The sequence below is a fragment of the Ictalurus punctatus genome, chromosome 6, assembly GCF_001660625.3.
Source record: "Ictalurus punctatus breed USDA103 chromosome 6, Coco_2.0, whole genome shotgun sequence".
NCBI lineage: Eukaryota > Metazoa > Chordata > Actinopteri > Siluriformes > Ictaluridae > Ictalurus > Ictalurus punctatus.
Genome location: NC_030421.2, coordinates 18,457,152 through 18,480,829, shown reverse-complemented (window position 1 = coordinate 18,480,829; position 23,678 = coordinate 18,457,152). Strand labels below are relative to the sequence as shown.

The 23,678-nt window shown below is 40.5% G+C and overlaps 1 protein-coding gene across 1 annotated transcript; it reads right to left on the bottom strand.

The window, feature by feature from the left end:
- Window positions 1-937: 937 nt before the first annotated feature.
- On the bottom strand, window positions 938-23,215 carry armc8 (armadillo repeat containing 8). The gene is made up of 22 exons (XM_017469597.3): window positions 23,059-23,215; window positions 17,840-17,916; window positions 16,414-16,485; window positions 13,986-14,128; window positions 13,782-13,879; window positions 12,142-12,234; window positions 11,010-11,090; window positions 10,826-10,901; window positions 10,647-10,737; window positions 9,862-9,922; window positions 8,796-8,996; window positions 8,438-8,533; window positions 7,151-7,233; window positions 6,840-6,921; window positions 5,853-5,939; window positions 5,657-5,749; window positions 5,423-5,572; window positions 3,542-3,637; window positions 3,317-3,412; window positions 3,113-3,185; window positions 2,342-2,435; window positions 938-2,245 (listed from the first exon to the last, which is right to left on the bottom strand). The coding sequence occupies exons 1-22, from the start codon at window positions 23,101-23,103 to the stop codon at window positions 2,212-2,214; spliced, it is 2,022 nt and encodes a 673-aa protein (XP_017325086.1). The 5' UTR covers window positions 23,104-23,215; the 3' UTR covers window positions 938-2,211.
- Window positions 23,216-23,678: the final 463 nt, after the last annotated feature.

Below are 23,678 nucleotides of genomic sequence, written 5' to 3'. Positions count from 1 at the left end.
AGGTAGCATGCACTCCAGAGTCCTACTGACTCATTTACAATTCACGCAAGAAATGAGCTTCATAAATTGCAGAACTCGGTTTATTTCACCAAAGGTGAGTTCAAAGACGTCTAAGCTCGCATGCAGATATGATCCAATCAGCAAACACTGAGGGAGTCAGAGGTGACTGGATGAGACAAGCAGGTATAATGAAAAGGGGATGAAACTTTGACCAAGAGTGTCTTATCATCATGTCCCTGCAAGGTGTGCGGGGCACAGGATCCATCCCACTCTCATCCAGTCTTCAGGCCCAGAGGAATTACATTAGCCAGGCCTTCAAAGCATAGTAATATTACTAGTTTCCCGTCCTTCCATCAAATCCCAAATAGTGTAATGATGTGACTGATGCATGTTGGTCTACTCTGCATATTTGATTCTTAGACATGCTGATGTCAGTAATACATGAGTTACACCAGGTTAAAGAACCCAGTGATACTACAGCAGTGGTCACCAAACCTGTTCCTGGAGATCTACCCTCATGAAGACTTTAGCTCCAACCATAATTGTACCCACCTGACCATCTAATCATTGCCTTAAGAAGTTCTCGATCAGCTAAAACAGATGTGTTAGATTTTGCTTGGAGATGAAACCTGCAGGAAAGTAGATCTCCAGGAACAGGATTGGTGAGCACTGTAGTACAGAATACACGCTACATAAAACAATGCTGTATGTGATTCTCGCGTGTCAGGATTAAAACCCACCAAAACCCAGTACCTGGTAGGCAGGTTAAGAGTGAGAGCTTAAATTTGCTATTTGCTCCATGCCTGATAAAGGTTTTAGGGAAATGGATTATCTAACACTCTACAAGTGAACTAAACCACTTTTAACCTAATCTAGATCTTCAAGTGCAAACCAGGTGCTTCTCAAGTAGGACAAAAGACAGTAAGCGGTGGCCGGCTCCGTGGCAGTGGTCCGCATATATTTCAAGGGGAGCATTCATTGTCAATTTGCAAATGAAGGAGTGAACTCTGGAAGTTACGGATAATAAGGAGGCAGACTCTGCTCAAGAGAACAACAAAGACAGTATAACCAAGAGCAACATCTTCCACCTGTTAGTCTTAGTCTTGGATATATTCTGCTTTTGTATTTTGAAAACTGAGGCAGTTCAGGTACATGTGACAGGGGGAACGTTCACAGAACGGCATTAAAAATAACAAAATCGTTTAAAAGAAACCAAAAAACTAATGTCATAAATTAGGGGGAAAAAAAATGAATAAAATACGATGTTGAAGAGATCGAGCCGGAACAGAGCTACGTTGCAAGTTGCAAAGCAGAGATTCAAGGCGATTGAAGCACACCTTTACTTTTTAGTGGCTTTTTAAATTCTTTATATTATTTTAAATGCACGTCTGCTCATTTCACCCCCACAAGAAAGCAGTTCTCACAACTTCAGCTTCTACCATATTGTCCTCGTCCCCTACAAATAATCATTCAGAGGAAAGAACACAAAGAAAAGAAAATCTTGGGGGAAATTATAAATCAAAAAATATATTTATATATTTATATTTTTATATATATATATATATTTATATATATATATATATATATATATATTTAGAGAGCGAGAGAGATATTTACGAGGTATGCATCCACAAAAAGCAGTCTTTTTTTTTTTTTTACTTTGTCCTCTCTTAATGAAGCCCCTCTTAAAACAAAATTAATAATTAATGCTAATAATTATAATAATATCAATAACAAGTCAGCAAACTGAAATAAGGAGACAACGCTCCCTTTGACCCTGCCATTAGTCTGTTTAGCTTAGCAGTCTGAGACGAAGTCCAAAGCACCAAAGCATCCAAACCACCGGGTGGCACTGCAGCACAAGCAGATTAAAGTCCTGTTTTTGTTTTGTTTTTTAAATCAAATTACTGTCCGAAATCCAAAAATGAAAAACAAAAAAACAAAAACAAACAAACAAAAAAAACGAGGAAAAAGCCACGAAAACCCATCTTCTACAAGTTCAGCAGAAAAAATAGTAGAAGACATGTTCGCAAGTGTTCATTTGCCCCTGGCAACCACGTCTCTAGGTTATGGCATTGATTGGGAAAGTCTCCGTAGTTTCGAAAGGTGTCTTGTAGAACAAAACAAAACTCCAAGAACTGAAACAGAAGAGAGACAGGGGGAGGGGGGAGGGGCGGCAATCCTCTCAGTGATGGCTGCCTTTGCTCAGGGTCACGCCAAGTACTGCTGCATCGCTGTCTTTGCTCTGAGACAAAGAGAAAGAGAGATATTAAGAAAACCATGATCCACTACAACAGAATATCAATGTACCTGTCTACATATCCGTGTGTGTTTGCGTTACCTGTCACAGAGGTTAGGATCTGATGCCTGGGTGAGCTTGTGTAAAATATCTACAAAACCCATTTCCCTTAATTTATCCTGCCTCTCCTGGGAACCTGTAGGAACAAGAGAAAGACAGAAGGACAGAGATAGCCTCAATCACTAACAGTAGATTGTGTGATTACTACCTGAACTCACACACTGTTTTCAAACATCTGGAAGCTTGGTGATTATAAATTGCCTGTAGGTGTCAAATGTGTGTGTGCAGGGTCTGCAATGGACTGGTAATCCATCCAGGGTGTATTCCATCCAGGCCTTACTCCCAGTGTTCCCAGGGTATCTGGCCCAAATCCACTGCGACTGTGACCAGCATAAAGCAGATACCCAAGCTGTATGAGTGAATGAACAAATCAACGTTCCAGCCAAAAACTTCTTAGTGGGTGACGTTTATCCTGGCTTGCTGTGAGTCCAGCACACTATCCAGTATAACCCAGGCTAAACAATCCTAATGTGCTTTGGGTTTAGTTCTGCTTGAGACATGGGGAGGCCAATCCTCTTTTAAAATGGACGGGTGTCAGTCAGGCCTGTTCTTTTGAGGACTGTTCTCAGATCAGTCTGATTAGCACATTCAACTAGTGTTTGAGCAGCGGTTTCTACCAATTGTCTTGTTTTCTTCGTTCAAATTTTGCTGAATGTTTAATAAAAAAAAAAAAAAAAAAAATACAGTAAAACATTTGCTGTCATACCATTAAAAACGTTCAAAATATTAAACCATTTTCCCTTCTACCCTCACCGTCCTCCTCATTCCACACCAGATTGGAAATGCAGAAGGTGGCAGCCAGCTGCAGCTTCACATTTGAATGCCCCTGCAACAACACAAGCAAAACCAATCAAAGATCAATGTAATCAATGTCAATCAAATCTCGTGGCATTAAAACAAAAACAAATAAACACACATGTACTGTATCTATGAGAATCAGAAGAACGCAGGTTATACCATGTAGTACTTGACTTTCTGAAGCATGTCGTCGTTTGTCATGATGAGCTCCTTGGCTGTGTTTCCGTCAGCAATGTTGGCCAGTATGCACAAAGTCTGAAAATACAAGCATGAAAGAAGCTTATTACATTTTAACCAGTTCCCCAATTAATAAAAGGTGCCAAAGCAGCAGAAATCAATTCTGAAATGATAAACGACAGTATTTCTGTAAGGGTGAGTTCTCACCTGTTCTTTCACCTCTATGCTGTGCTCTCCCTCCAGGATTAATGTGACTGCCTGCATGATCTGCTTACCATGGGAGCTCATGATCTGGTCTATGTGCTAGAAAAGACACAATGAGAAGATTAATGTGTGTGCGTGAGAGAGAGAGTGAGTGAGTGAGAGAGAGAGAGACTGACAATGGCTGAGAAAGCTTCTAATCTTGTAGGACTGCAACAAAATTATTTTCATAATCGATTAATCGGCCGATTATTTCTTCGAATTAAAACATTCAGTACCATTTTTGAATTTATTTAAAATAAAATCCATAAACTGAGTTACCAATATAAACTTCAGATTAAGACATATATATATAAAATGGACAAACAGTTGCCAATATATATATATATATATATATATATATATATATATATATATATATATACACACACACACACACACACACACACACACACACACACAAACACTACCGTTTAGAAGCCGTCAAAAGTTTAGAAACACTCATTCTTTATTTATTTATTCAATTTTAGAATAATAATAAAGTAATCAAACTCTGGAGTAACACAAATGGAATTATAGTGTGATAAAAATACGAAATAAATCAAAATAATTTAATATTTTAGCATCTTCAAATGTAGACCCAATTTTTCCCTAGAATTTCCAGAAATGTATTCTCGGCAATTTCTCAACCGATTTCTTGAGGAATTTCCCCGAGGTGCTATTTAAACAGCATTAAAGGAGTTCCCACCTATGCTGGACACTTATTGGCTGCTTTTCAGAATATTTCGCTCCGAGTCGTCAGTTTGAAAATAATAAAATTTTTTGTGAATAAAATTTTAGTTTTCTAATGAAAGAAATGAATATGTTGGTACAATTATATTTTTATCTACAACACCGATTTCAAACATTTAATCATACACCTTCAGATCAAAAGCTTTTTAAGATCATGAGAAACATTTCAGTCAAGTGTCTCCAAACTTACATATACACATATAATAGGTTAAATATGCCTTAGTTACTTAGTTCAACATGTAATAAAACAACAGTCCTGCCTTTAGGCATATTGTTTACTTATTTTTGCTTTGATCATGGCGTTTTAATTAGACATTACAGATCTTACTTGCGCTACACTGTTTATCACCGCGTCTACATTGCGAGTGAGGAGCAATGCGGCCTCGTTACTAATAGATCACTTACAGATTACTCGTTATAATAAATGACAGAAGTGACACTGCAAGTGTAGAAATACACCATATACTGACAATAAACCTGCATGAAACGAAACCTATGAAGCAACTCACACGGATTTCCTCAACCCCTTGCACACAGTGGAGCATTTTGGATATAAACATAAGCTCCACTTTTGCAAAGTTTACAGGTTACAATCTTCTTGGCGGCATTAGAGTGTGCGAGAGGGTGTGCACAACCTGTTTATGCCAAGACGTGTAGTGTAAAGGGCTGAGCTGCAACTGGGATTCCATGCGAAGTATAAAAATACGTCTAGATGTTTTTACCCTCGTGTGGGTTGGAGCAGGTGAAAAAGTTGTTGAATATTTACCAAGCTCTTCCTGCTGAGGTGTTTCTTCCACCACACACTGGTTTGTCTATTGGCTGAAGGTTCTAAGGGTTGCAAATGCCCATGGAATTTTACTAAGCAACATTACATATTATAATTGATCGACTAGTATGTTTTGTTAAAAAGAAAAAGAAAATCAGATTATTTAACAGGGTTGGTCAGAGTATCTTATGGAGGGGCGGATGAGGGATTAATAACTCTCTGCACAGCTCTCTTGACTCTGTTTTCCAGGCTAGAACACTGGTGCATGTATATAATGACATGTCTTTTTTTTTTGTGTGTGTGTGTGTGTGTGTGTGTGTGTGTCTCACTGGTCGTGTGGAGAGCAGGTTACGTAACAGTCCCAGAGTCTTCATGAGTACGTTGGAGTCAGGGTCCGAGAGGAGCCGGAAGAGTTGTTCTGTCCCCAGTGCTCTCATGATCTCCACCTTGACCTTCTGATCAGCCTGGAAAGCCATGTTCTATACACACACACACACATTTTACATTAGTATACAGTCTTTACAAAGAATGTCAGTAAGTTGGTATTAAACAGCAGTTCTCACCATGAGAGCCCAGATGCCGTTGACCCTCAGTGCAGGACTGTCGCTTTGTGTTAAGCTGCATAGTAAATCGATCACTCCGGACTCCAGAATGGGCTGTGCACATTGAATGCAACATTTACGGTTAAAGCTCAATGTGGGGTTGACACATTGTGAAGGAGCTGAGTAAAAACATTTCAAGTGTGTATCCGTCCCTGACCTCTTTGCTGGGTGAAAACTCCAGCAGCAGGTTGCATAGTGTTGAAGAGGCCATGACTAGCACTTCATCTGGGGCATTCTGTAACAACTACACACACCCCCACAGACACCAGTCAGAGAAGCCTACGATTTTATATAGACCCCTCCAAAAGTATTGGAACAGCAAGGCTGATTCTTCTGTTTTTGCTATACACTGAAGACATTTGGGGTTGAGATCAAAAGACGAATATGAAACAATGGATCAGAATTGTAGCTTTCATTTCCTGATATTTAAATCTATGATGGTACTAAACAACTTAGAACGTGGCACCTTTGGTGGCAGACCACCCAATTTTTAGGTGATCAAATAAGGTGACGTAAAGTACACTTAATATTTGATTGCATATCCTCTGCCTGCAATAACTGCATCAAGCCTGAGACTCACTGACATCACAAGAGTGCTGCATTCTTCTTTTGTAATGCTTTTCCAGGATTTTACCGTACCGGGGTTGGGTGGAGAGATGCATCTGGGTTAAAGTCTGGTGACTGACTTGGTCAGTCTAAAACTTTCACTTTTCCCCCAAGATGAAGTCCTTTGTTGTGTTGCCAGTGCTTTTTGGGTCATTGTCTTGCTGCATGATGAAGTCCAATCTTGCTAGATTGCATGCATTTGTCTTCACACGCAAAACCCAGGGCTCAAACCAAGAGTAGCGGTTCGGGGCTATTAACTGTTTAAACAATCAATCTAACAGGGCACACCTGGTCAACACCGATCACTGACGTTCCAATATTTTTGATCACTTGGGTGCAAACAAAAGGTGTCATGTTCTAAGTTGTTTAACACATCTAGAAGTAAATGACAGGAAAGTAAAGCTGATATTCTGATCTTCAGAAACACTGTCTTCAGTCTATAGCAAAATAAATAAATAGACATTGCAGTTCCAATACTTTCGGAGAGGTCTGTGTGTACAGCATAGAACAGTACTAAAGCGATTTTAAAATGTCAAACCTTCATTAGTGGCTTCCACACTGCATGATCGTGGAAACTCGTCCTCAGCTGTTGTACTGACCGTGACAAACTGTGGAGACATCTGAAAAGAAGGAACACAGTGAATGGGAAACAATGAAAGTACATACTACATAGAAAGCGGTACATCTTAGGATTTTCCTTTCCCACAACACACTTGGGTGTTCGAGCAGGGAAAGTATTCAAAGTGCAACAGATCAGCACCAGAGCAAGCCTACAACAGAAATGTGTAAAAACTCGAATGTGAACAGGACACGGAGCTAAACTACAGTCGATGAAGGTGAGTAAGATACCTGACTGCAGCTAAGCGGACCTTTATGCTGGACTCGGAAAGGCCACTCACTATCCTGTCCATCATGTTCTCCGTCTCGGTGATCTGCAGGGAGGGAGAAAGAGATGATCCACAATAATCAAAGAATCGAAACCTATTGCTTTTCATGCAATAGACGCCTGCTACAAAAAAATACCCCAAAAAGACACGGCTTTGTAAGATGAATTTTTTTTAGAAATGATAGCTTCCTGTCTTCTGTTGGCTATTTGGGTGGAGCCAGCTGTGCAGTGCTGATTGGTCAAATGCAAGCTACACAAAATGAGTTGCCTACCATGTTTAGAAACTGTTTAGGTAACGTTTTATTTCAAAAGTGAAATGGCATGACTGGCACAGCAGAACATTTTGTTTTTAAACTGATGAGTCAAAGATGAAACATCCTCATGAGTGGAAACGAAGGGAGGGGGGGGTCTTGAAACTTGAGCTTCATGTACACTAATGGCTTGACAAATTTTAATTAACATCATATTCATGGAAATAATCCAAACACATTAAAGAAGAACAGCTTCAGGCTCAGACTGCTTCCATTCTGCTGTATATTCACATTTAGTCATTTGGCAGATGAGCTTATTCAATGATTTGCAAAATTTGAAAAAAGCTGATCTCTAAGGTTTTATCTAAACCAAGGATAACCTGAAACGACTACTTTTGCCTTACGCCAAAATAGATACACTATATGGCTGAAATTATGTGGACACCTGACCATCACACTCATATGTGGTTCTTCCTGAAACTGTTGCCACAAAGTTCGAGCACACAATTATCTACGATGTCTTTGTGTGCTATAGCATTACAATTTCCCTTCACTGGAACTAAGAGGCCCAAACCTGTTCCAACATGACGATGCCCCTGTGCACAAAGTAAGCTCCATGAAGACATGGCTTGCTAAGTTTGGTGTGGAAGAACTCCTACACAGATACCCGACCTCAACCCCCCTGAACACCTCTGGGATGAACTGGAATGCTGACTGCACCCCAGTCCTCCTCACCTGACATCAGTGCCTGACCTCACTAATGCTCTTGTAGCTGAATGAACTCAAATCCCCACAGTCACGCCCCAAAATCTAGTGGAAAGCCTTCTCAGAAGAGTGGAGGTTATTAGAACAGCAAAACAAAAGGGGACTAAATCTGGAATGAGATGTTCTACATGCACATATGGGTGTCCACATACTTTTGGCCATACAGTGCAAACTGCACAGTTTGCAACACTTCTGTTATATTGTTCAGGGAATTTGGGACAGAAAATGGCTAACCTTTTTCCTAATGTCTTCATCGTTTGAGCCGAGAGAGGCGTAAAGTTTGAAGGCTGCTTGCCTCAGTTCGTGCGCATGTTTCAAGTCGTGATCCAGCTAGAGAAAAAGAGAGCGAGAGAGACAGATTATCCAAGGAAAATATCTGATGATCTATTTAATCATGCCACAGTCTCTCCTTAATCAACTTAAATGTGCTCCTCATTGTTCACTGTAATCACAGCAGCTTTCCCAGTAGAGTATAATACATACACCTCTACATGAGTGAGTTATTTATGGGTTATAAATGTTTTACGAAACCTTTAAATGTTAACCTTTAAATGGCAATGAATAAATGAAAATCAGTGTTTGTGTGTCTCACCCTCTTGATGTCGGTGATGGCGCTGACCGAGCTGGGGTATTTGAAGTAGTCGGCGAGCATGGCCACCAGGTGATCCGTGACGCTCGCTATCCTCTGGAGTTCCACATCAGGCTCCATCAGGTAGGCCAGCGTCTCCGCCCCCTCCACCCGCTCCTCCAACAACCGGTCCTTACTGCACATGCGCACCAGGCACGGTAGAGTCTGAGCGCACACACACACACACACACACACACACACACACAAACAGCCATGGGCAAGCCGAATAAATATACGGAAGTAAGAAAATTCACATTTACAGAAAATGTTTGGACATGTTTGATGTCCTGGCCTTAGACCACTCACACACTTGCCTCAGACCATGACAATTTAAATGATCCCTAATGAATTTGTTTCTATGTGATTTCTGATTTGACACACTATAAAAATAACAGATATAGTAACATATATATAAGGGTGAAAGTAATGGCTAATTTTAAAGATCATCAGAATCGCTTTCTTTTTTTTTTTTTTTGACAAATAAGAGTCGTATCTCTGCACACAAGCATCGGGTGGAGCTTGATGTATGAAGATGGAATGTTGGAAGCGATTTATATAATATAGCTCCAGTGTGCTCTGTATGTTATTTTTGTTTTAAATTGAAAGACAAAAAGAATACAAGTTTAGTACAATAAATAGCTATTCTTCGCTTGGGGTCAGAGCACACGGTCAGCCATGGAGGAGAGGGGGTTAAGGGCCTTGCTCAATGGCCCAACAGCAGCAGCAGAGCTGAGATTTAAACTCACAACCTGCTAATCAGAACCCAGAACCCTTAACCTTAACCAATCAGCCATTACTACCAGCTCTGGAATTGTTTTTTGTGTGTGTGTGAAATAAAAACGATAATAATGAACCAACTGGCAAGTGTTCACAATGCTGAACTGGTAGCTATAAGCTTCCCTTATGTCTTAGCTGTATTATGTATGTAGCAAATATGTCTTGGTACATTTTGAGAAAGGCGAAAAATTATATTAAAGTGAAATTTTTTGGTACAACTCTGTTGTGACACTCATGCAGTGTCTTGAGCTACCTTTAATGTGATACAGCAGTCATCTGTCCTGATGGCTCCTGCTCGACACATGTATGTTAAACTGGAGAGAGAGAGAGAGAGAGAGAGAGAGAGAGAGAGAGAGAGAGAGAGAGAGAGAATGAAACAGTAGAATCTTAACCAGTAGAGGGCAGTATACAACTAGAGATCATTTAAAGCGCACCTATTATGGTTTTGAGTCCCTAATTTTGTTTTAAAGGTCTCATACAATAGATTCACATGTATCGAAGGTCAAAAAAACACTTCAACGTGCTCATAATTTAAACTGCAGCATTACACCCCCCCCCCCCCCCCCCCCAGTGTAAAAAACGACTCGTTAAATGATCCGTTCTAAAGGATTCATTCTAAACTCCTCCTTTCAGAAAGCATACTCTGCTCCGATTGGTCAGATGTCCCAGTCTGTTGTGATTGGTCTACTGCTCTAAGCGTGCAGCTGATGAAGACCAGAGGCAGGGCTTTTTGTTACAAACCTACGTAAGTTAGTACAGGAAGTAAGTCTGGAATTACTAATGACTCGTTTCAGCTGTTCAAAATCGGTTCCTTCTTTTGGGAGTCAGTAACTCTGTCGTGCGCTTTGATTTTTGAAACTTTGCAGACTTGTTTTCATTCACAAACAGCTCTATAACACACTACATGAAAAGTAATATTTGAAAAACCACAATCAGTGCACTTTAAAGAAGCAGTATGCTTAATGCCTGAAATATTCCCAAATTATTCCCCCACATGTAGAGGAGAAGAACAGTCAGTGGTCAGTGTGTGACTCTCACCATTTGGCTGCTGTCAGCTGCATTTCAATGGGTTTATCTCTTTGCATCATTCGCACAAAAACCTGAGAGAGCAGCTCGCCGTCCACCAGCACTGCAAATTACACACACCATTAACATTTACAAGCCTGACTGAGTGAATGCTAACAAGAAAAAATGAGAAAAGGCAGTGACTCTCTCACCATTCACCAGCGTCATGGAGACCTGAGGGTTCTCGTATGCAAGGACGGAGAAACATTTTAACGCCTGCATTCGTACCTGCAGAGGGAAGAGCGAGAGAGGGTGACTGATGGTCTGCCATGGTTTAACACCGCAGCATTACTATTCTATTTTGTGCGCGTGTGTGTGAAGTCTCATGCGAGGTACCTTATAGGATGGTGACGTGAGCAGTGGCGCGATGTTCTCGATTGCAGCATTGTTGAACAAAACTGTCTGATGCTCTGGAGTCTGAACAAAACACAGACATGTAAAAAGCCTAGAAGACCTAAAGCAGGGTTTAAAACTGCACACCTAAGGAACAACGCAAGGGGGCAGCACTTAAAATAATCCATTTAGGTCAGTGTTCTGTTCAAACTCTGTTCAACAAACAGGTCCAAAAGAACGAAACTGACTAAAAATAGTAAAAGACTGTATTAAAGTAATGGTTTAGTGGTCTCTATATTTACTACCAGGCTTGTTTGACATGGAAGGTCAAGTCATTTTCAGTAAATACCTGTCCAAATCATATTATCATGTATGGAACTATGGAATCTCATATTTAAACCGAAAGATTGTAAGATAGGACTGATGGTTTATCATCTGTATATATATTTTTTTATTGTTATGTGGAACTACATCTCCTGAAAATCTCCCAGCTTCAGGACACACTTTTATAGGACTTTAGAGCAATTCCATAGAGGAGTGCTTTTGATCCCATAAAGAGTCTTTTAGTCTCTGATTCTTTAGCCATTTTTTTTTTTTTTTTGCAACGGTCCAAATGAGTAAAGACTTTTACTCTAATAAACTGAATAAACCACAAAATCTCTCCCAATTTATGGGTTTGTGGGTTATTTTGTGCAAACAATATAAATGGGTATTACTGTGGTACATAATATCACTATCAATCTATCTAATATCACTCTTTTATTATTAATCTAAAAAGAAATTGGGAGGAAAATAATGGGAATAATATACTCCAAACGTGTCAAAAAAGAACATTCTTGGCAATTAGAAAATTAGTATAGTATAGTATAGTGAGGCTGCAGAAAAAAAATCAGCTTTGAAGCTGCAGTCATATTTTTTCTTGGGCTATTGTTATTGTTATATTGATATTATTATTATTTGGCGGGAGTTAAATGTCACTTAAATTCAGCAGAAAGTGTTTTCATGTTTTAACACATATACAGTGACACCTTCTGACGGTGCGGTAAATTATAAATGTCAGTATGTAGAGAGAGACAGAGTGTGTGTGTGTGTGTGTGTGTGTGTGTGTGTGTGTGTGTGTGTGTGTGTGTGTGACCTTGCAGCAGTGAGAGAAGATCTGGGTGATGTACTCCTGTGTGCGTTGGGACCGGCTCAGCAGTGACATCAGGTGAGGGATCACAGTGGGGTCCTAATGAGAAGAACAGTGGATGCACACATGTAAGTATCGTCTGAACATGCCCATGTTTACTTGTCTACATCTGGGCTCGTTTATCAAAGTATTAATACAATTCCATGGATACGATCTTATGTGATGTAGAAATCAAGTAACAAGCACGTGTGTACTAATATTAGTGTGTACAAGTTTCACTTCATCCCTTACAGTAGTGTTTGGGACTTTTAGTCATGCCTGGGTAAAAAGGACAGGTTCAGGTTTTTCAGTAGTGAATGAGTAACAGTTGCAAAGGATCACAATACACAGTGGACAGTACATTTGACAAAACCACAGCAACAAAAAGTTTGCATTAGTAGATAAATTCCCAATGACTAAATATGGATCACATTTTTTGCAGTAAAATAATCATATTCCAATCATCAATAAATGATCAACAGGTTAATTATAATGGGGACTTTCACATCTCTGGTCTAGTATTATTCTATAGTTCTCTATACGAGTGGCTTTCACACAGGGTCCAAGGACCCCTGGGGGTGGTTTTATTTATTTATTTGTTTGTTTATTTTCTGTTTTTTTTATGCCGGTGGAAATCCCAACCCTCCGTTATAAAAGTTATTATATTTGTTATGAAGTTCTCATTTTCATTTATGGCATTTGGGCCTTTATCCACAGCGAGTTACGTTTATCCCGTTTAAACAGCTGAGCAGATGGGGGTCTTGTTGGTAGTGCTGGGATATGAATTCGTGACCTTCCGATCAGTAGTCCAATGTCTTAAACACTGAGCTAATACTTCCCCTTATAGTTATTAGCCTGTTTAACCTGTCACTCGAACTGAAATGGTGTAATTCAAACCTCAGAAAACTCGAAAGCAAGTTATAATTAACGTCAACTTATACCTAATGTGCTGCGTTGTGGGACAGTTAATACTATGGTTCCAATAAATAGGCACAATATTATTGTACACACTTGAATAACGAGCCTAATATTCGAAAAGCTGAATTATGTTCGTTATGAAATAAATCCGTCTCAAAAGTTGCAGAGCCGATGATTTATATACATGTGCACTGTAAACAGTAGTGTCTGTTGCACTCTCGCTTCTAGACTCTACCCTAGAGCGAGTCTGTTAAAACCAGTTACGTTGCGATGTGGCTTATGAACTGCTATTATTATTTGTAAGACTAATGACTGATGGCTAACTGTATAAGGATATTTGAGACTATCGTCTCAGTGGAATTGCGCAGCTCTTTCACAAGCGCCTGATTTAAGATGATTTCCGATTAACTGGTGCTGGTGGTGAATTGGAATATTTAGGAAACAATTCTCCGTCCACAGTTAGGATTGCTCTAGTCGGTGCTAGCCGACATTATAGATGTAGCCTCAGGTTTTAATTCTAATGCACAACACCAGAGTAAAGGATGCAACAGAATTTACTGTAAGTGGTTCATTTATTATGACGCTTATGCATCGTTATCTTAAGCTATATACAAAGTACAGCAATAACACGAGTAGCAGGCAACAATGCTCTTCAAACGTAAAGTGAGCGCTGCTCCATGTCGTCTTACCGTGTAGAGTAGCTGCACCGGCGTGACAGGACTGATGAAGACTGTTCTTAAACAGCGCAGACAGGCCTCGATAAACACCAGGTCAGGACACAAGAGACCTGCCACATGGGACACGAGTTATCATCATTTTACTAGTACAGAGCTTTGAGCGGGAACAAAACAGCAGTGGAAAAGAGAATGAGACAGAGAGAAAAGGACAGAGACCTTGGAGTAGGGCGGGGATGATGTGACAGTCCACCAGGGACTTGATGTTGTTCTCGGTGCCCATGGCCAGGCTGCCTAAAACTACTGCGCACTCTGTCCTCAATTCTGCACTGGACGAGCTCTGCTGGAGTAAATACAGGAGCCTACACACACACACACACACACACACACACACACACACACACACACACACACCTCAAATGTTATACAACAGTTCCTACATTATAAAGTACAGGGTGTCCCAGAAGTCTCCATACATAGGTGAAGTTAGTACTGTTTAGCAAAATGTCTTCCAAAATTGTTCATACATTGTTTTATATATATATATATATATATATATATATATATATATATATATATATATATATATATATATATATATATATATATATATACACGCCTTTGACAAAAGAACAACGTATTGAAATCATTCTCATGGCTGGATCGGGAAGCTGTCACAAAGTTGTGATGGACTATAACAGGAAACATGGCAAGCACATCACACACACACACACGACACTGCTGCCACACTTATTAACAAATTCAAAAAGACGAAGTGTTGGAGTCCAACCGGGAAGTGGACGTCCACGAACATCCACTGACGAAGGCACAACCGACGTGGTGCAAACATAGTCCCCTGTGTATGGAGACTTTTGGGACACTGTACTTTATCCACTGCTTTACATGATAATCAATGAAACACAGCCAGTGTCAGTCAGCTCAATGTCATTATTACTGCACAGATTGTTAGCAATCCTTCCTGTGCTCCACAGCACCATGTGCTCCTGTATTAAAAAATATTCTCTACAATTATTAGAAAAGGGCCATCCACTGGTGAACTGCAGTTCGGCTGCTGTCACAGCAAAATATTTCAGCAGCTTGAACTGAGTGCTCGAAAATACCGTAGCACAGCCAACCAACAGCCATAGATCACCAACTCAACACAAACCACCTCGTTCTGCCAACATCACATACGTTTATGTAAATTATTTACTTGAAGGCAGCTCATCAAGGAAGAAAAGCATTTTCACAGACGTTTGCTGATTTTAGCATGACGACAGGCAATATGTTTAACAATACTTGGATAGAGAAGTACATACTTGTTATAAAACCCCCAGATGTTCAGGGTAGAGGTCGACTGATAGTGGGTTTTACCGATACCGATAACCAAGTCGGGCAGTACCTGCCCCGATTAATCAACTGATAGATTTTAAAATTTATACTGAATAAAAACATAACACTCAAAGTAAAATACTGCTGAGCGAACGTCATTACAAAAATAAACTGTACTGACTGTACCATGAAAATATACTGTACCTTTTTTTGAACAAAATAAACATATAAATATTAATTATTAATAAATATTAAAATAAATAAAAGGTATACATCCAAACTGAACCAAAAAGTAACACTCCAAATAGCAGAGACATCCAAAAACAAGTATAAAAAATTTTTTTTTAAAAACTTCAAATAACACAAAGTTGGTCAGTGATAGTTTTTATTTCGTCTGTAGAGGCCGCTCTCGTATGGACCCTTCTCAACTGCTCCCACAACAGGGAAAAACTATCGATTTTCGTCAACAACCGTCGTTCCAGCAATTGGCTATTGGTGCCGATTAATCAGCAAAACCGAGTCGACCTCTAGTTCAGAGTCCATGACACTAGTCAAAAGTGGGGTAAGTGAAGTGCCACTATAAAACAAAACACAACCTCTTTAAATTGATGCATCTTATTCAGTCAGGAAGTAATCACTATTGGAAAAATAAGCTGAATCTATGCTGGACAAGGAGTTTTCACAATTCCTTATGACAATGAATGATATTCCAGTCTAACTATCGAGATTCTAAGTAACTGGAGACAGAACTACTTTTTGTACTCCATGTAGATCATAAACCGTTGAAATCGGCTGAGAAATGTAAAAGTTATTGTGCTTTTTATCAAGAACAGCTCCCCAGTTTACTTGTATTTGTTTATAGGCCAGTCTTGCCTGGATCAATATGGCTGACAAGTGACATCGCCACCTACTGGCCTGGCATGCATAATACAGCGTTTTTAATCGTTTTTACTGATTGTTTTGACAACGTTGTCATCTTTACGTGAAACTTTTCTGTTTTTAGTATATCGCTGTTGTGTAAATGTACCCTAAATCACTAGATAGCTGTGTCTGCCCATACGTCTCAGTCTCGATCCAGAAATTACACCATCACGGTCATTTTACACTGAGTTGTTAACATTAGCAGGTCAGTTCAGCCACTGAGCTACAGTATTAGAGCAGTGTGCTCACAGTATGAAGCTGTGAGTCCTGGGTATACGATATTATTAGCACACAACCACTACACATCTGTGTGCACAAAAAGCAGCCGCTACTATATTCAGCTGTGTCGGTGTACCATGCGATTCTAGGAACTGAATGACGTGGCTCCACCTACCTGGGCACGGCTCCCAGAACAATCAGGTTGGCCTTCTGTTTGTTGTTTCCAATCACAGCATTCTTCATGTCACTGTTGAAAACAATACAGTTTAATACAAATACAGTTTCAATACAGTTTCAAAACAATACAGTGTAATACAAGTTACACTGAAATTACTCTGACCAGGACGCATATTAATAAGAATTCTTCAGGTCATCTCTACCAACATTACTGCACAGATCAGTGCAGAAGAGACTGGGCCCAGGTCTGACTGTACACACCCTAGCTACCATTTAAACGCTACACAGCTCCAACCATCCATCCATCCATCCATCCATCCATCCATCCATCCACTTTCAGAAAACACTTAGTAGTATAATTATCTTTGTAATCAAATGTGAAATGGAGCGACTATCAGTGATGCCTCAGCAGATCTATAGAGTTTTATCCACTTGGCTGATACACAAGGAAAACCACTACCTGTTTACAAATTTGAGTTCAGCACAACATTAATATACGTTAAATCTGTCCCTGCAGGATTTTGCTGAGTTTTTTGTGATTGTTGCGGCCAAAAATTCGTTTTTTGTGCTTTTTTTTTTTGGAAAACTACTCGAAGTGGCAAAATTGCAACTGCACAAAACTGTTTTGCATGCTCTTTCGCAGTGATGCTAGTAAATGAGACCTTTTAGCTGTATTCATGTTCGAAACACGTGAATCGAAGAGGGATTCGGCTCTCAAGATGCTTCCTGTCCAAAATCTGAGGCAAATCTGCAATAATTTGGAAAAATTGCGAGCTCCTCCCAATATTTCCTTGATTTTGTATTCATTTCTGTGACAGGACTGATAAAGCCTTGACTTAACGCAGTCCAGTGTTAACTCAGAGATACTTTTCATATGTATGAATTTTGCAAAAAAAAAAACTCTGCAATCCATGAAAACACAATCCGTAAAACTAGTCTGGTGCATTAATGCTGTCTCCATTGTGTAGCGTAATCACAAAGTGTACACATCTATCTTCATTCAGCCATATATCTTCCTAACATTTTTCTGTATTGTTTGAATATATATAATAAAATCAGTGGTTATAAATCTAAAACACTGCCTGAGATTTTTTTTTTACTAAATAATTGCGATTTCAATCGCAGCTGAAGCTGCTTATAACAGAGCGGAAAAGTACTGATGAAGCAGATCGTTAGCAGACGGTTAACCGTAACTAGAGCTCCGAGCTAAAAATAAAGCTGAAAAGATCACGCACGTTGACAACACAGGAGCATACACACATACACACACACACGCTAGTGAAACATGAATGTGAACTATCACACATACACACACACTGTTCACCTCACACTTCTACACCCACAGGTAGACATCGGTATGGGCTAACCGTTAACCGGCCAGGTCCGAGGAGGACAAGCGCACAGACGTGCCACTGTATACTCACATGACTCCTTGCAGCACTTTCTGTGGGTCGGGGTCGAACAGCCGGTCAACATAATGACGACTGGTGGCTGTGACTTCCTGCATAGTGACAAGACAACAATCACAAATCAGTGCATTTACCCCAGTTCAAAACTCAGAGCAGAAAACAGTTCAGAGAGGCAGAGCAGCAGGACGTGAGCTGGAAAACTCCCATTCTGCCCACCGCTTGCCCTGAATCCAGCCATCGCCAGCTCTCTTGGGCAACGAAATGAAGCTCTGACACTTGAGAACTCTGTTTTTGCGTTCATCAGTGGACAGAAGTTTCTAGAAGGAATGGGACCACTGTGATCACTTCCTATACGAGAACTCCAGACCGCACCTTCGGTTACTGCACGCAACTTTGGGGTGACCATGGACAACCAGCGGTCCTTTTCCTCTCACAGTGCTAATCTGACACGCTCATGTCGATTTCCCCTTTACAACATCAGAGGGATTCGGCTATTTCTATCCATACAGGCCACTCAGGTGCTGGTTCAGTCTCTTGTCATTTGGAGACTGGATTACTGCAACTCGCTCCTGGCAGGTCTTCCTCTGGGAGCCATCTGACCTCTGCAACTGATCCAGAAAGAAGCTGCACGACTGGTTTTCAACCTTCCTAAGTTCTCCCACACCACCACATAAAACTCTGATGCTTGCCAACAAAGCCAAAAATGGACCAGCACCCACTTACCTCAAATCACTTCTCACACCCCGCACTGCACCACGCTCCCTCGGATCCTCTAGCACCGCTCGACTGGACCCACAAGTAAGGCATGTATCAAGACTCTTCTCTGTTCTGGTACGTAGGTGGTGGAATGAACTTACCCTAGATGCCTGAAAAGCTGAGTCACTGACGGTCTTCAAACCACGTCTAACGATCTACCTCTTCCTAAAGCACTTAAATTATCACTTCTCATTAAAAAATTTTTTATTGTTGTCTGTGTGTTTTTCTTACTATATTACTTCCCAACTGTGAACTGTGCAATATTCCGTCTATCTCTTATCAATAACAGCATAATGCAGCACTGCTAGCTGGGTAAAAATAAAATTCCCCACTATGTATATTTATTCATTTATTACTATTTGTTGCTCACCCTCTACTGTGAACTGTGCAATATTCCATTTGTCACTTATCTGTATATAAATGAGGTGTTTCTTATTCATCTGTACAAACACTGAGGTGTTCATAGTGTACATATTACCATTACTATTTTTTTTACTACTATTATTCTTATTTTTCTATTCATTTATATTAGACATTTTTTTCTATTCTATTCTTTCTTATCTGTTTTGTGTAATTGAGCTGCTGTAATGAGGGAATTTCCCCAGTGTGGGATCAATAAAGTTTATTTTATCTTAACAGAGTTTTAAGGCTGATGGTATTCTCAGTTCGTGACCTAGTGAACCAGTATCGGGATGTATTTCTTGATGGAGACTTCTGTAAGTCGCTCTGGATAAGGGCGTCTGCCAAATGCCATCAACGTAAATGTAAGCGTAGTGGTCTGAACCTCTGGAACAAACACTCAGGCTCAAATATCAACCCTGGAATATCATCTTACATAAGCACTAATATACGCATGAGGCCAAATCAGCTGATGTTTTGGAAACACAGCCTTCTTGTATGTCAAATAGTGTGACTGTGGCATAAACGAAAACCTTTGGCCGAGTTTGAACGACGAGGACGAGTGATCTGCGTTAAAGTCTTATCGAGATGAGGACGACTGCCGTGGGTCACGTGACGCTTGTGAGAGTCACGTGATACCAACAGCTCCGACACTGCTAAAACTCTTATCTACAAATGACAACATGCATAATGGCTCACGATAATGTCCACTATGCTTTTAGCCGTGAACACAAAACGGTCCAAGTTGTCCATTTTGGAAACGGTGTACTATACTGACCACAGATCAGCTTCCACTGCCTTCGAAAGCCACGGTAATGACGGCTTCAAGTCCAATACAGAGCGAAGGATGACTTGCAACTTTGTGTTGCATTAATGTTTCATCCTGCAGAATTGCTGACCCTGTGTACACCTGGTTACTTCAGGTGTCGTGCGTGTGGAGCGCATCCTGAGGCACGCGTGGTCACTTGTAGTCAAACAGCCGGCTGATTTGATATATAATGTACTGGGTGGAGGTTGGCACACCGAGCGGTTAATCCTTATCCCGGTATAACGCTTGTACTCAAATCACATGACACACTCAACAGCAAACAAGATTATCTCTTTATGTGGATAATCACCATTCAGATTTAATAATAATAATAATAATAATAATAATAATAATAATACACAATCCAAATGATACTGAAAATGGCATCATGCAAAATGGCACGGTACCTGGTTCCATCTCCGTGCCTGTTCAGGTTTTATCCGGGTTCTCCGGTTTCTTCCTACTTCCCAGAAACATGTTCTTGACTCTTGCCTTGACTCTAAATTGTTATTAGATGTGAACGAGTGGGTGAGTGCAAGCGTACAGTGCCCTGCGGTGGCCTGGCTTCACATGAGGTTGTATTCCCACCTCACAACCAGTGTTCCCGGGACAGGCTCCAAATACATCGCAACTCTGTCCGAGATAAAGCGGTCACGGAAATACGGAAGGATGTACGAATGGGAGTACGGAAGGAAGTACGAGTGGAAGTATGGAAGGATGTACGAATGGAAGTACGGAAGGATGTACGAATGGAAGTACGGAAGGATGTACGAATGGAAGTACGGAAGGATGTACGATTGGGAGTACGGAAGGAAGTACGAATGGAAGTACGGAAGGATGTACGAATGGAAGTACGGAAGGATGTACGAGTGGAAGTACGGAAGGATGTACGAGTGGAAGTACGGAAGGATGTACGAGTGGAAGTATGGAAGGATGTACGAGTGGAAGTATGGAAGGATGTACGAATGGAAGTACGGAAGGATGTACGAGTGGAAGTATGGAAGGAAGTACGAATGGAAGTACGGAAGGAAGTACGAATGGAAGTACGGAAGGAAGTACGAATGGAAGTACGGAAGGATGTACGAATGGAAGTACGGAAGGATGTACGAATGGGAGTACGGAAGGATGTACGAATGGAAGTACGGAAGGATGTACGAATGGAAGTACAGAAGGATGTACGAATGGAAGTACGGAAGGATGTACGAGTGGAAGTACGGAAGGAAGTACGAATGGGAGTACGGAAGGAAGTACGAATGGAAGTACGGAAGGATGTACGAGTGGAAGTATGGAAGGATGTACGAGTGGAAGTATGGAAGGATGTACGAATGGAAGTACGGAAGGATGTACGATTGGGAGTACGGAAGGATGTACGATTGGGAGTACGGAAGGAAGTACGAATGGAAGTACGGAAGGATGTACGAATGGAAGTACGGAAGGATGTACGAGTGGAAGTACAGAAGGATGTACGAATGGAAGTACGGAAGGATGTACGAATGGAAGTACGGAAGGATGAGTTCGCAGGCACAATTTACGCTTGAATTCACACACTCGTTCACATCTAATAAAAGTTTAGAATGAAGTCCACCTTCCAGGATGTTTTTTTGGGGAAGTAATAGAAACCCAAACAGGCACAGAGATCAAACCAGGGACAATGATAGGGCTGGGAGATGACAAAAATATCATATCATGATACACGAGGACATTTCTACAATACACTATGCAGATCACGATATATTATTTAGCTAACAAACTGTCTGCAAAACAGTAAAATAAACAAACAAACAAAAAAAAAACGTTAAACTGAAATCTGCGCTACTTTTCTTTAATGCCGACAAAGAATATTTAATAAATAATTAAATTACGTCAAATCGACAGCATGCATTCAGTACCTTTTAATTTGGAATTACGAAAAAAAAATACATCACCATAACAACAATTTCTCAGAACAACGTATCGCGTAATCATTTATCATGATACCGCTATATCGCTCAGCCCTAAACAGCATCCGTGATGTCCTTTGAGCATCATTTGGACGGTATATTATTTGTATACGGATGGACGTAAGGATGGATGGATGATTTCATAACCCACTGAAAACCACCCTCACGGAATTTGTAATGGTTTTAATGGGAATTGTATTGGTTTTAATGGAAACTGTAATAGTCCCTGTGGGTTTCTACTGGTAATTTGTTGCCTTCTGTTGGTGGCATATTATGTCTAGAGGATACCATTAAGAACCAATAATGGTAATGGTTTTAATGGTTAGATGATGGTTTGTAATGGAATTTGTTGTGAAAACCATTAGAATGTCTGTGATGGTTTCTACTGGGGGGTTTTTCAGCAGGGTAACCGGTTTGATAACAGATGGGAAATAAGATGTTCACGTATTTGTATAAAACGAAACTAACGTTGCATCATATATATATATATATATATATATATATATATATATATATATATAGAGAGAGAGAGAGAGAGAGAGAGAGAGAGAGAGAGAGAGAGAGAGAGAGAGAGAGAGAGACCACAAGCAAGTCCCGCTAAATTCCAAATAACGTCCTACTTCCTATATAAGTGCACTACGGAGGGGACAAACTGCGCGGTCCTGTAGTCTATGTAGTGCACACTATAAGTGCAGTATGGAGCGGTTTGGTCCTCAGAGCTACCGCTTTTCTCTTCCTCAGAGTAGTGGAGCAACAGGGCAGGGGGCGTTTCCACCTCCACAGCGCTTACTTACTTTCAGTTAGCCTTCCAGTCTGACAGCTGCACAGCAACAACTCACATATTACTTCCTTTAAGGCCAGAGAAAGCTATATATCCTCCAAAATGCGAGAAATGTACTAATATTTTACCTGAAACTAAGCGGTCCACTTAAGCTCCTGCTAGCTATCCTGCTAAGCAGCAACAAGCCTGTAAAGTAACAACTTCATAGCTACTAGCAAGACTAGCTAACTCAGGAGCTAACTCTAATCCAGGGTCTAATCCCTGACTCATTCATTTTACACCCAAAGTGGGAATATTTCTGCGGACTAAATGAAGTAAACGAGTGGAAGACGGAAGAGTCCCACAGCATCCTCTCCAACCCGCGCCGGTACATGAACTCATTCCGGGTGACCGTCAGCCAACCTCTCGCCTCCCCACAAACACACACAGCGTAAGCCCGCTAGCTGGACCCGGACAACCGTCATAACAAACACGCTCGGGTCTTCCATGTCGAACATCGTGCACGCATAAAAGGCTGAGTTTTGTTACTGACAAAGCGACAGAGACTCACAGATAACACGCTGATGCGTAGAGGGGCCTCCAGCAAGCACGCCATCTCTCTCTCCCCTGAGCGAGAGACGATCCGCAGAAGCACTTTCCACACGATCCGCCCCGACCTGTCATCTACATCTGGCGCCGGTCACTTTAGACTAGACGGAATAATAATAATAATAATAATAATAATAATAATAATAATAGTATTTGTAGTAACAGTAGAAGTAGCAATAGTAGTAGTATAGTAGAAGTAGTAGTAGCAATAATATTAGTAATAAACGTAGTAGTATAGTAGGTGTAGTAGCAGTAGAAGTAGCAATAGTAGTAGTATAGTAGAAGTAGGTGTAGTAGTAGTAGTGGTAGTAGTAGAAGTAGAAGTAGAAATAGTAGTAGTAATAGTAGTAGTAGTAGTAGTAGTAGCTGTACCAGTAGTTGGTGTAGTAGGAGTAGTGTTGACCTATATACGTTGCCATATGAATAAAAATGTTTTGTACACTTTTTACAAACAAGTTCGGTTTTTTTTAAAGGTTACATTATATAACATAAAAAAAACTATCCGTAGCAATCGTAGTAAGTTTGCAAGCTTATACGGATTCGTGTAACTATAAAAGAAAGTGCGGGTTTGATTACAAGAAA